This window comes from Acinonyx jubatus, chromosome B4 (genome assembly GCF_027475565.1).
Source record: "Acinonyx jubatus isolate Ajub_Pintada_27869175 chromosome B4, VMU_Ajub_asm_v1.0, whole genome shotgun sequence".
Lineage (NCBI taxonomy): Eukaryota > Metazoa > Chordata > Mammalia > Carnivora > Felidae > Acinonyx > Acinonyx jubatus.
In genome coordinates, this window is record NC_069387.1 from 132481432 (window position 1) to 132494790 (window position 13359).

Sequence of the window (13359 nt, forward strand, 5' to 3'; positions counted from 1 at the left end):
GGGGCAGAAAGAGGTCTTCCAATACAGAGCCATAGATGCTCCATTAGAACCTCTCAGGCTGGCAAAGAGTAGTTCATCCAGATCCTTGGTTACAGTAGTTTTGCCATGTGTTTGTCTAAAGCCGTGGTTCTCAGAGAGAGGCGGTTTCTATAGGTGGGGGAGGGTGGGGCTGGAGGACCAAGAATTTGCATTTCTAACAAGATCCCAGGGGCTGACGCTACTTGTCTCCAGGAACCACACTTTGAGAACGTAAAAGCCTAAAAGATCATCTAAATCCATTTTATCATCTTATGTATAAAACTACTACGGGAATTTGTGAATAGTATTTGATCATAGATAGACCACAGTACAATCCCAATTTAGTAAAAAAAAAAGCCAGGAGAAAACGTATGAAAATGTCAGCGATCATTCTTTCTGGAGGATAAGGTTCCTAGTGATTTTTTTACTCTGATAATCTAGGGAGTGAAGGGAGGGTAAAAGTTTTTGGTAAAGCAAAATAAAAAGGCCACAGCAAGGCCAGCGAACATTATACCTCTTGCTGCTTTCTAGGGGGATTTTGCAGCTGCCGCGGCCAATCTACAGACCTGCCTATCAGTGTTGGGCCGGGCGCTGCCCACCTCCCGCCTGGACCTGGCCTGCAGCCTCTCCTGGAATGTGATTCGTTACAGCCTGCAGAAGTTGCGCCTGGTGCGTTGGCTGCTCAAGAAGGTCTTCCAGCGCCGGCGGGCCACCCCAGCCACTGCAGCAGGCTTCGAGGACGAAGCTAAGGCCAGCGCCCGGGACGCAGCCCTGGCCTATCACAGGCTGCACCAGCTGCACATCACAGGTGAGGCGGGGGGTGCGGCTACCACTGCCGGCTGGCCTTAAGGTGCCCCGTGCCATCTCCACCCTGGCTTGGTTTGCCAGTTTTTGGTCCCAGTTGAAGCCCTTTTTACACTACTCTTGTCGAATGGTTAGACAGCCCTTCCACCCACACTCATGGCTGTAAAGATAGCTCGTTACTGCAGCTCATCAGTTTAAGATGCACATTTTTTCACATTAACATCTCTACCCTTGGGTTGTGTCCCTTATTTACACAGTGATATGGAATCACAGAGATATGGAATGGGTGAATTGGCACTGTTTTTTCCTTAGTGGTACCTAAAATTAATAGTAAACTTAAAATTGATGTCATCTTAGATTCAATGGAATATCATTTATTTCTTTCAACAAACTCCTGCTCTAAGGATAGGCAGGCTGGTCAGCAAGTGAATGACAGTTTAGTGTGGTAGTGGTAGCAGAGGATGGGGCTTCAGTCGGGAGGCGGGAGGGAGGGGGTACTTGTTGAGGAGGGTTTCAGGAAGCTTTCTGAAAAGTCTTGGCTTTGCATGACAGGATGCGTAGAGGACGCCAGCTGTGTGGAAGGGGATGTGCCTTCCAGGCAGAAGGACATTCCCAGGGAGGAGCCCCACCTGGGGTCTGGAACTATACCAGCTGGGATAGTTCCCATCACTCATTCCCTCCATATTTGCTGGATGCTCTGTGTACCTGGCTTTATACAAGGCACTGAGAGGACAGGTGACTAAAGTATGGTCCCCACATTGCTTCCATCCTCCCTCCCCTGAAAAGAGAAAGCCAGATTGTGCCTCTTGAGGGAGACCAACACCCGATGCCTGTGCAGAACAAAGTGTAAGGGCTGATAAAAAGACGGGGCAGGCAGGGTGGCCCCGTGGGAAGAACGTGGGGCTGATGAGGTCAGGAGGCCTGGCTTGGCCACCGTCTGGACCTTTGACATGGGGCCACCCCTGAAGCTGAGCCTCCCTTAGCAAAACGAGGGGACTGCTCGCTCTAGCCAACTCCCAGCCCTGTAGTGTGGACCAAAGCAAGAAACAGCATGAAAGCCTCGCAGCCTTGATGAGCCCCCGTGCCTATGCAAGGACACTTTGGCCCGTGACTTCAAGGTCACACCATGTGAGCTGTGCGACCCTCATATGGGAGGTGTAGTAAGCTTTTCCTAGCCTTCCACCTACTAACCCGTGATGTGTCTGGCTGTCCTGGCTGTTTTATGTTACTTCTCCGTCAAAAAGATGCGTGCTTATATACTGTAGATTCTTTTAAAATGAAAATAAATTAACGGCAATTTTGTTTTCTTTGTTTTTTTTTCTAATTTTTATCACCTCCTCCGATATTTGGAGGCATAGGGTGTGTTAGCAGAACATGGTTGTGCTGTTGGCACTGTTTGGAAAATGTTGCAGTGCACATCTCCGAGTCCCATACAACAGCCTGCAGTCATAGTGGCTCCCATTTATACGTCCCATGTGCCATGTGCCGGGTACTTAACATGCATTTTCTCTTGTCCCCAACAGCCTATGAGGTAGAAAGGAACCTATGAGGTAGAAAGGAGCTACTGAGTCGCAGAGCCTAGCATCCCATCCAGGACCATCTGATGACAGAGTCCAAGTACTGTCTTCAGTCCTTCTGCTCTCACTCTGACTGCACTAGAGAAAACCTTGGTTTGGAGGAATGTGTTAACATCAGTGTCTGTGTCTGCCTGCCACAGGGAAGCTTCCTGCAGGATCTGCCTGTTCAGATGTGCACATGGCTTTGTGCGCCGTGAACCTGGCTGAGTGTGCAGAAGAGAAAGTCCCGCCGAGCATGTTGGTTGAGATCCATCTGACTGCTGCCGTGGGGCTCAAGACCCGCTGTGGGGGCAAGCTGGGCTTCCTGGCGGTGAGTACCCTGCAGGTCCCCTCTGCAGACTTGCACCAAGCGCCCTTCCCCAGCCAGGAGCTAAGATGCAAAAACGGGTGTGGGTCTGCCTTTGGGTGCTGACTATCTAGAGGAGTAGGTATTCATCCACTAGGCTATTTCACAAATATTTATGGCACTGAACAAAACAGACCCCCCTGCCAAAAAAAAAAAGAAAAAAAAAACCCAAACCCTTATGGCTCTTATAAGCAGAAGTGGGACATTTTGGCACCTGAAGTAAGATGGACTCAGTGATACAGAGTGACCTGGATTCAAGGGGTTAAATATATGACTTCTGCTCTTCAAGTGGTCATAAAAAAAATTTTTTTTTAAGTTTCTTTTTGAGAGAGAAGGCGCAAGAGGGGGGTGGCGTAGAGAGAGAGAATCCCAAGCAGTCTGTGCACTGTCAGTGCACAGCCTAACATGGGGCTCAAACCCACAAACCATGAGATCATGACCTGAGCCAAAGTCAAGAGTCAGATGCTTAACTGACTGAGCCACCCAGGCGCCCCGTTGTGGTCATAAAGATTTTTGAAATTTTCTGGTTGTGTCTCCTGGTGTTTTTATTCACAAAGAAAGGTAGTGATTACATACCTTAATCACAGCACTGTGAATCCAGAAACGGGAAACCGTGCACGTCTTCAAGGAACTCAGGTCAGACCCAGGGCAGGAACTGCTGTTACCAGCCGCCTCCGTTGTGCCCGGCATGGGGCCAGCCTTGGGAATTCACAGTTGGCTAATTCACAGTCCTTGTTATCAACTAGCTCACAGCATCTGCTGACCTCAGGCTTTCTTACTCCAGCAGAAACAGGCATGTTTTATTCGGTGCTCTCTTTGAGTAGGCTGCTGCATACATCAGCCGTGTTCAGAACAGAACGATCACATCTCCGTTTGTTGGCATATCTCAGTAATGACACTGATGAGCTGATGAATAGGAATGTGCCCTGTGGTGACACTGATGTTTCCTGAAGTGTGTCACCACAGTCTAGGTGACAGAGAGCATGGGAAAGCCCAGTGTACTTTCTGTGTCTCAGTCTTGTCTCAGTGACCCTAGATAACATGTTCGTTCAGCAAACGTTACTGAGTCCCTGCTCTAGGCCAGGCATCCTCTGCAGTGGAAATGCAGCAGTGAGCAAGACATTTGCCCTGTCCTCAGGGAGCACACAGTCTGGCAGGGAATTCAGACAAGGAACAGGCCTTAAGGACAGTAGGTGAGTGCAAGGCTTATTTGGCTGCCCAGAGAACACACTGGGCTCTTAACCCAGTCTTCAGAGAAGTCAAGGTGGCATTTCCGGGCAAGGCCAATCTAGGCTAAGAGCAGTAGGCATCAGCCAGGCTGTTTCCCTATTCCATTTGTTTGTCCTAATGTCTGATAACATAGGCATGTTATCACACTTGTAACTTCGTGCCCCCCCAAAGGTGTTTTGAAGACCTTAATTTTATCAAAATACAATGCACATACAGAAAAATGTGCACATTTTAATTTACAGCTTGTAACAACTGTCCAGAGCCAAGAAGTAGGACTTCTGGGGCGCCCAACTGGCTCAGTTGGTGGAACATGTGACTCTTGATCTCAGGGTTGTGAGTTCAAGCCCCATGCTGAGTGTAGAGAGTACTTAAAAATAAAAATAAAATAAAAATAAAATCTTCTATTGAAAAAATAGAAGAAGAGGGTGCCTGGGTGGCTCAGTCAGTTAAGTGCTGACTCTTGTTTTCAGCTCAGGTCATGATCTCACAGCTTCTGAGATTGAGCCCTGCATCAGACTCTGCACTGACAGCATGGAGCCTGCTTGGGATTCTCTCTCTCCCTCCCTCTGTGCCCCTCCCCGGCTCATGCTTGTGTGATCTCTCTCTCTCTCTCTCTCTCTCTCTCTCTCTCTCTCTCAAAAAAAAAAAAAAAAAAAAAAAAAAAAAAGAAGTAGGACTTCCCATCATGCCCAGAAGTTTTTGCAGGCTTTCACTCACACTGCCCCCTACAAAGATAACCATTATTCTGAATTCGGTCACCATAGTTTAATCTGCCTCTTCATTTGTTATTTCTATAAACTTTTATTAAAGTTTACTTATTTGTTTTTGAGAGAGAGTGTATGAGCAGGGGAGGGGCAGAGAGAGAGGGGGAGAGAGAGAGAGGGAGGGAATCCCAAGCAGGCCCCGCACTGTCAGCACAGAGCCCAGCTTGAGGCTTGATCTCACGAACTGTGAGATCACGGCCTGAGCCAAAATCAAGAGTCGAATGCTTAACCAACTGAGCCACCCAGGTGCCCCTTTATAAACTTTTTGTTAAAGTATAACATGCATGTAGAAAAGTACATAAATCATAAGTGCACAGTTCAGTGACTGCACAGAGTGAATGCACTCATAAAACCAGCAGACAGATCAAGAACAGAACATGACCAGGACCCCAGAAGTGTCCCTTGGGCCCCCTTGCAGTTAGCAAACTACCCCTACCCCTAAGCTCTCCAGCCAGAGTGATCACCATCCTGATCACTTCGCATGTTTTGCCTCGGAACTTTGCACGAGGGGAGTCCTACAGTATGTGCTTTTTGCTCAGTGTCATGTGTGAGATTCATATGTGTTGTTGCATATAGTTATGGATGGTCTATTCTCATTGCTTTATAGTATTCCATTCTATGACTAGACTTATAGATGGACTGCTGAGTTGTTTCCTGTCCTTGGTTATTGGGAATAGTGCCGCGGTGAACATTCATCTTTTGGTGAGCATGAGATTGCATTTCTAGGGCTGGTGTTGCTAGGTCAGCGGTTACGTGGATGTTCAGCTTTCGTAGACGCTGCTTAACGGTTTCCCAAAGCAGACGTACCAGTTGCCACTCCGCCAGCAGTGTATGAAAAGAAAGTTCCAGCTCCACATCCCCACTGAACAGAGGATAGTGTCATCTCTGGCCCTTTTGGTGGTGCCTGATAGTTTTCACTTGTAACTCCCAGGGGATTAGTGATGTCGCGCACCTTTTCATTGGCCGTTTGGATCTTCTTTTTTGTGAAAACCACAGAAGAGTCCTACCTATTTATTTGGGATGCTGGTCTTTTTATTGATTCAAGGAGTTCTTTGTTCTGGCTCCAAACCTTTGTTGGATGTGTGCTTTGTATGGATCTTTCTCCCTCTGGGGCTTGCCTAGTCTCTCTCTAAATGGCGTCAACTGATGAGCACAAGTTCTGAATATTTGTCAAATCAGATGATTAGTCTTTTCCGTTACATACACTTTGTGTCCTGTTCAGTGAATCTGTGCCCTATCTCACTTGTGAAGACACCTTCCTCTGTTGTCTGCGAGACACTGGACTTTTTTTTCCCACATCCAAGTCCATATCTACCAGGAGTTGATTTTTTGTATGAGATGGAGGTAGACATGCAAGAGCTACTTTTTTTTTTCCACTTGAATGTCTCCCTGCCCCAGACTCTTATTAAAATGACTCTCCGTTCTGCTCTGCACCAAGTGGTACTTTTTTCATAAATCAAGTGTCCGTATATAACGAGTCTGTCTCTGGATGCTCTGATCTGTTCATTGCACAACACCACACACCCCTAATGGTCGAGTCTTCTAATATGTCCTGATATCTTCATGTATCAGCCCTCTAGCTTTAGTGACTAGTGTTACCTCCCTCTATAAATTTTAGGATCCTCCTGTCATCCCAGAAGTCCCTCTGGGGTTTTGATTGTCCTTATTGCCAAGACGCAGCTACCCTTCAGAGGGACTCAGCCCATTTGAGGAAGGTGTATGTGTGGCAGCTGAAGATCAGGAAAGTGTTTCCCTTAAAACTGTCCCTGTCCATGAGGCCCCATCCTCAAAAAGATTTGGTATGCCTGACAAGCAGTGAACAATGTGATGTGTACTTCCTCAGAATTTTCTTCTTGCATGTACTAATATATATGCATTATAATCTACTTGGTGTGATCATACCAGAAACCCTGGTTTACCACTTGCTTTTTTCAACCAAACGGTAAGTCTTGGGCCCCTTTCTTTGTTGCCTCCTTATTCTGCCAGGGGACTTGGTACCTCGGCACGTTTGCTGTCGGGCCCTGGGGTTGTTTCCAGGATTTGCGGTTCTGGTGCTGCAGAGAGAGTCGTCACACACTCTCCTCACCCACTTGTAGAAATGTCTCTTGAGGTTAAATCTCTAGAGATGGTGACACTCACTCAAAGGCCAAAAATATCTGGAACACTTGATGTATTGCCAAATTTGCATTTTCAGTAAGGTGGGCAGAGGAGAGGAACTGATTCCTAGGAAGGTAACTGCCCCTTTCATCTGTTTGCTTCTCTTGGGAGGGGACAGATTAGGAGACCCAGATAGTACTCTCCTAAAGAGGAAGAAGAAGCTTTGAATTCAGCCAAATATATTTAGCTAGCAAATGAGTCAGACTTTGAAGGCAGGTGGAGGGCTGGCCTCTGTGAAAATGATTTAGACCAGAGGTTTGCAATCTTTCTCAGCTCATGGCACCCTTTGTGTCTCAGTAATTTTTTCATGGTTCCGTGGGCTAAAGGAAATACCTAACGGTTCTGTTTAATTTTTTTAATGTTTGTTTATTTTGAGAGAGCGTGCACAAGTTGGGGAGGGGCCAAGAGAGAGGGAGAGAGAATCCCAAACAGGTTCTACACTCAGTGCAGAGCCCGACATGGGGCTCAAACCCATGAACCATGAGATCATGACCTCAGCGGAAATCAAGAGTCTGACACTTAGCCACCTAGGCGCCCCAGAAATACCTAACAGTTCTCTTTAACTCATTAGGTACAGACATCTTGATATCTTGATACATATTTATCTCTTAACAATTTAGTAGCCATTAAAAAATATACACAAAATTGAAAGAAGAAATAATATTTTTTTTAATGTTTTATTTATTTCTGAGACAGAGAGAGACAGAGCACGAGTGGGGCAGGGCAGAGAGAGAGGGGGGGGACACAGAATTCGAAGCAGGCTCCAGGCCCCGAGCTGTCAGCACAGAGCCCGACGCTGGGCTCAAACTCACAGACTGCGAGATCATGACCTGAGGCGAAGCCGGACGCTCAACCGACTGAGCCACCCAGGCGCCCCAAGGAAATAATATTTTTATTCTTGATAACCATGGTTACTTACTACTGGGGTACATGTGTCTGTTGGGTACCACATACCTTCTCAAACTTTGAAATCAGAGTAACACCACCAATTTCGTCTCCTGTTCCACAGTGATTTTCATGCAGCACTTGCTTTTTATTACAACAGCCTCTAAAAACCCAGCTTCTTAAAGGTGTGATATCATCCAAAGGAAGGTCGTGCAAGCTCCCATTGAGACTTCCAACCACCCCCATTTACTAGTTTACCTGGTGTCTGACTTGTGTTGAGCATGGCTGTATTTATTTACCTCAGAAAATATCCCCTGTAAAATATCCGGTGGCGCCCCTCCCAAGTTCAGGATGTTGCTTTCAGAGTGCTTGGCACACAGTTTGAGAACCATAGGGGAAGCCTGGTGTGGGAGGACTGTGGAATCGGGACTGGCTGGGTGGTACAGGGTGGCTCTTGGGATCTAAGCAGTTCTGAGTCTCCAGCCACAGCTGCTCAGTTTGGCAGTTAGCAGATGACTTAGAGGGGAGGGGGCTCACACCCGCAGCTTGGGTAGATTCTGGTGTCTGTAAAATTTAGGGAAATTATCATAAGGTGATAATGCCAAGCAAATTGAAGAGCAACGGAAGTTACTTTTTTAGTTTTCCTTCTGGAAATTATGCTGTGGAGACTGTATCCCAGGATTTATATTTCTTATTAATTCAAATCACCAAATTCCAGCTTACACACACACTCACAGTGAAATTTCTTACAACTAAGGTTTTTCTCAAGAATTAAGCTTAGGGACACCTGGGTGGCTCAGTCGGTTAAAGCATCCGACTTCGGCTCAGGTCATGATCTCAGTTTGTGAGTTCGGGCCCCACTTCCGGCTCCGTGCTGACAGCTCAGAGCCTGGAGCCTGCTTCTAGTTCTGTGTTTCCCTCTTTCTCTGCCCCTCCCCCCACTCATGCACCCGCTCTCACACATGCGCACTCTCTCGCTCTCAAAAGTAAATAAACATTTTAAAAAATTTTTCAAAAAAGAATCAAACCTAAAAATGTATTTTAACTTAATGATTTTCTAAATGGCTTCTCTGGGTTCCTCTTGCAAAACAACCTGGCCAAGCTTTGTTTCTGCTTCTTTTGCTGACGTTTGGGCCCTTCTCAGGGAACAGTTGTTTTCCGTTTCCCCTGGAGCAGCTCTCGTGCTCCCTTGCTTAGCAGGCAACTGTTAGAAGGTTCTTTGACTTAAGAGGCGCTGGGACTGCCGCCACCCCACCCCCAGCCTCTGTCCCATTCAGGCTCCTCCACTGCAGTTACAAGCTCAGATTCAGCAAGTGCTTTGTTGAGAGTCAGGAGAAGGTCATAGGGGTGCCTCTTCGCGTGTTCTCCAGTATCCTGTCTCAAATATGGCGGCCAGCAAAGAGGAGGAAACGCCAGTAGTGCTGCTGGCTCCGTGACTGGAGACTTCAGTGAATTAAGTGCTGTGATAGTCTTCAAGTATATCTGTAGAGCAGCTTGACCAGGTCATTCTCTCTCAGATTCAGACAGCAATCGCCAGATCCCCCCCCCCCCCCCCAAGGGAGTCTGTCATCTCAGTCTATGTTCCTGAGTGGCACTTCGGTGGTGCTATTTCTGACCCTGGCATTCAAGTCTTCTGAAGCTGTTATATTAGCTGATGGCTACGTAGAGCCCAGTAAAGGTCAGAACCATCAGACTGAACTGGACAAGGAGGCGCTGCCCTCATTGTGGAGGCAAGGGCGGAAGTATGAAGGTTTACATCTGCAAGCCTGTCCCAGCAGCCCCTCGTCCAGGTTCCCTGAGCTCTGGGTCTTATGCTTCTCCCTCCCCCCTATCCTTCTCTGCTCAGCTCCTCATTCAGATTAGCCTGCACTGAGTGGTTTTGTGGGTTGGAAATCATGGGTTTTGGAATAAAAATATCCTCACTCGATAAGTGATAGAACTTCTGAAAACATGGGTAGACAGCCTAATGCCTGCAACTCTGATTCCTGGGGACCTAGAGTGATGCTCCCCTGCGGCAGAGGAGGGGCTGGGGAGACGGGCACTGGCTTCGAATTGCCCAGCAAAGCGGCTTTCAAAGTCTTTTTCTTCATCCTTCCTCACCAGCTGGTGTTCACATCAAGGGCTCATCTAGGGCTGGGGTGCAGGTCTCTTTAGGGGGCCAGATAAAGCCCTTGACAGGCCAACTCTGGGGGGAGAGGCATCATCCACAGGCATGCGTGCCTGCATGGGTCCTGGGACAAGCCTCAGGGCTACTCCTTCACTCTCGTACTTTCCAGTGTGATGATGGTGTAACTAACAGTTACTAGTCACTTGCTGTGTGCCTTTACTATATATATTCTTCATACTCAAAGGTAAAAGAGAAGAAAAATTAGAGCAGAACATGGTTTTGTCTAAAAATACCACAAAAGTAATTAAAATGACCGATCAGAAAAGTCTCAGGATCCAAGGGGCCGCCTGGCTTGGACACAGGTGCTCACAGGGCTGAGGGTGGGTGTGCAGCCGGGAGGCCTCCGTGACCCCTCCTCGATGAAGCACCCCCTCCCCGCCTCTGCAGGTTGAATGCCAGCAGGGCCAGAGGGAGCTTCCAGGAGGATTAGGCAGACCCAGCAGGGCAGGGTGCGGCGGGGGCCCCACAGGAGCCCCGAAGCCCTGTCCAACCCTCCTGCTGGAGGTTGGACCTGGTCACCAAGTCCAGACGGCTCCACCAGAGCCACTTGCCCTAGTTACAGTAGTGGCATTTACCTCCAGGTCTGTGAGCGTCCCAGCCCTCCTGTTGACCTCCTTTCCCCAGCCTGCCTCCACCACGGTGGCGCTTTTTGATGGCCCCATGGTGGCCACAGCCAGCGTTCTGCCACCCCAGTGTTACCCCTGGCCTGTGTCCTTCCACAGAGCTACTTCCTCAGCAGAGCCCAGAGCCTGTGTGGCCCCGAGCGCAGCGCTGTCCCTGACTCACTGCGCTGGCTCTGCCACCCCCTGGGCCAGAAGTTTTTCATGGAGCGGAGCTGGTCGGTGAAGTCGGCTGCCAAGGAGAGTCTGTACTGTGCCCAGAGGAACCCAGGTGAGAACACCTTTGCAGCCACCGGGTATTGGGAGAGCCATGAGACGCACCAGTACTTCAGGGGGACTGTGCTCCATACGCATGGGGGACACAGGTGGTCTCAGTCTTGTTTTCCCCAAAGCTCAGGGAGGTCCCAAGCCTGGTGAGCAGCGCCTCTCTCTGACATTCAGATCCCGTGGTCCTCAAATCAGTCACGCCGTTCTTGCCCTTGTTCTGGGTGCTTTGGAGACAAAAGATGTGTGGGGCTGCTGCTCACTGGGCCCGGCCTCCTGGTCCCACTGGAAAGCAGACATGGAGCAGTTAGAGAACAATAGGCGACAGGCGGTCAGCAAGTGCTTAGAGTGGTGGCAGGGACAGGGCTCCAGGCATCAGAGGAGAGGCTGGCTTGCTGTCCCTGGTGTTTGACAGTGATTGGAGGCGACTCGCCCAGTGCTCAGACTCGAGCAGTAGGCTTTCTGCTTTCTGTGTGCTTTCCCCTTTCTCGAAAGTGGGGGCCTCGGGAGAGTGCGGCGTGTTCTGCAGGTACGGCGTGTGTGGGAGCTTCTGCTATCCTGTTTTAAAAAACAACTGTGTTGTGTGATATAAGAAGTTTCGGTGCACGACACCGAAAAGGGAGGATAAAAGTAAAAGCAGTCTTAAGTCTCAACCCCATCCTCACGGTCTGTTTGGTCTATACCACAGACTTCCACTGGCTTTCTCGCCTCGTGCAGACTCTGTTTCTAGGCCCAGAACGTGCTCAGAAGTGTCCTGCCTCCCTGTCCTGGTCGGATGGAGGCCCCCGTGTCTGTACGTGTGAGGGGAGGGAGGGGCTGGTGCCACCCCACTTTGGGCCTGCCAGTGGTGACTTGGCTGTGACAGCCGCGGCGAGCTTTGCAAGGCCACTTGTTTCATCAGCGCAGCCAGACCGTCGCTGGCCGCAGAGGTCTGGAAAACAGGAGCAGGGCTTCTGTGTCATGTCAGGGCAGCGGCCACCACTTTGTTCTCAGCTGGCCGTCCTCCTGCCCATTTTCTGTTTTCTGATAAGGCTTGCAGCCCCAACCTTGAAGGAAAGTACTGAATACTGTGCCAGGAGACCCAGCACCCCTCGCACATGCCTCCCCCCACCTTCCAACTATCTAACAAGGTGGTTGTGGGCTTTGGTTGAGAAGGGGGTTCGATCCCCATTCAGAGCGGATAGCTGTTTCTCGGGGTCCTCTCAGTACCCTCTGTTTTCTCTGCAAAGACAAAGATGGGCTCATGATGAGACTATCTAACCTTTCAGGCCTCTCCCCTCTTCTTCAGCTGACCCCATTGCCCAGGTCCACCAGGCCTTCTGCAAGAACCTGCTGGAACGAGCTGTTGAGTCGTTGGTGAAGCCTCAGGCCAAGAAGAAGGCGGGAGAACAGGAAGAAGAGAGCTGGTAATGTCCCCAGAATGGGCCCCTGCCTCAGGCAACTGCCCAGGAAGCTTGGGGGCAACCGGAGGCCCACGTTCCTGGAAGCAAACAATCCCTAGTGTAGGGTCTGTAGGGAAATCGAATGATTCCAGGGTATTTCTCAAACCTGGCAGCCTCACAAGAGTCCCTTGACCTGACCTCAGTGCCCTTTCCTCCCATACCGGGTATGCCACTTCCCCCCTCTTTCTCCTTGCCCCCATCCCTTCACCAAGCAGAGGCAGTTCTCGGAGCAGATCAGAGATGTGATCAGGTTGCTTTGCTTTTGGCAGTGGGGCGGGGGGGTGGCCTGTTGAGGGCATAGGAATGGAAGGTGGAGGGCTGAGCAGAGGGCGGACATCTGGGGGCCTCAGACCTTTATGCGGCGTGCCAAGCAATTTCTTATTCTTACAGAGCTATTAAGCACAGTCTTTCTTCCTCAGAGTAAGAGCTGAGGGGCAGACAGGTGCCAGAGTCACTCTCCTACAAGGCCCAGGTCCTGACTGGAGTGCACCTTAGCGGGGAAGGGAGGGCAGCTCTGCCGGTGAGATCAGCGAACTTGTAGGAGGAGATGACATTTGAACTAGGCCTTGAGGGGAGGAGCATCTGGAACAGCCCAGACGTGTGAAGAATGAAAGCCTGTGGAGACTGTGAATGGTGTCAGTGGTGGGGACAGGGCTTAGGGTGTGCCTGGTGTGATTGGGGTCAGGGGGAGCAGAGGCCACTATAGCCATTGGGTCTTGGAACTGGAGCGCCGAAGCCAGGCATGAGCGTGGTCCTTCTGTACATTCTGATGTACCATGGAACTGTTTCTTTTCTTTCTAGTGAGTTCTCTAATGCTCTGGAGTACCTGAAATTACTTAATTCTTTTGTGGACTCTGTGGGGATTGTGACACCACCCTTCTCCAGCAATTCTGTGCTCAAGTCAGCCCTTGGTAAGCACTTTGCAGGGTGGCTCTTCAGGCCTCGTGTTGCTTAATTCAGTTTCACAGCCCTTTTGCCCCAGCGGGTCCAGGTCAGTTGTGAGTGTTCACTTGAGAATCTTCTCTGGATCTGAGGTGTGTATCTATGGCCCCACGTGGCTCCAACGCACAGTTACCCCCTGCTGG

The 13359-nt window shown here is 49.6% G+C and overlaps 1 protein-coding gene across 2 annotated transcripts in view; it reads left to right on the forward strand.

The window, feature by feature from the left end:
* SREBF2 (sterol regulatory element binding transcription factor 2) overlaps nt 1-13359 on the forward strand; it is a 58185-nt gene that overhangs the window by 34744 nt on the left and 10082 nt on the right. For both annotated transcript variants that reach the window (XM_027070620.2, XM_053226861.1), the window contains exons 10-14: nt 550-826; nt 2540-2709; nt 10671-10839; nt 12121-12238; nt 13076-13185. In XM_027070620.2, the coding sequence (XP_026926421.2) occupies nt 550-826; nt 2540-2709; nt 10671-10839; nt 12121-12238; nt 13076-13185 (844 nt within the window). The remainder of the gene's footprint in view (nt 1-549; nt 827-2539; nt 2710-10670; nt 10840-12120; nt 12239-13075; nt 13186-13359) is intronic.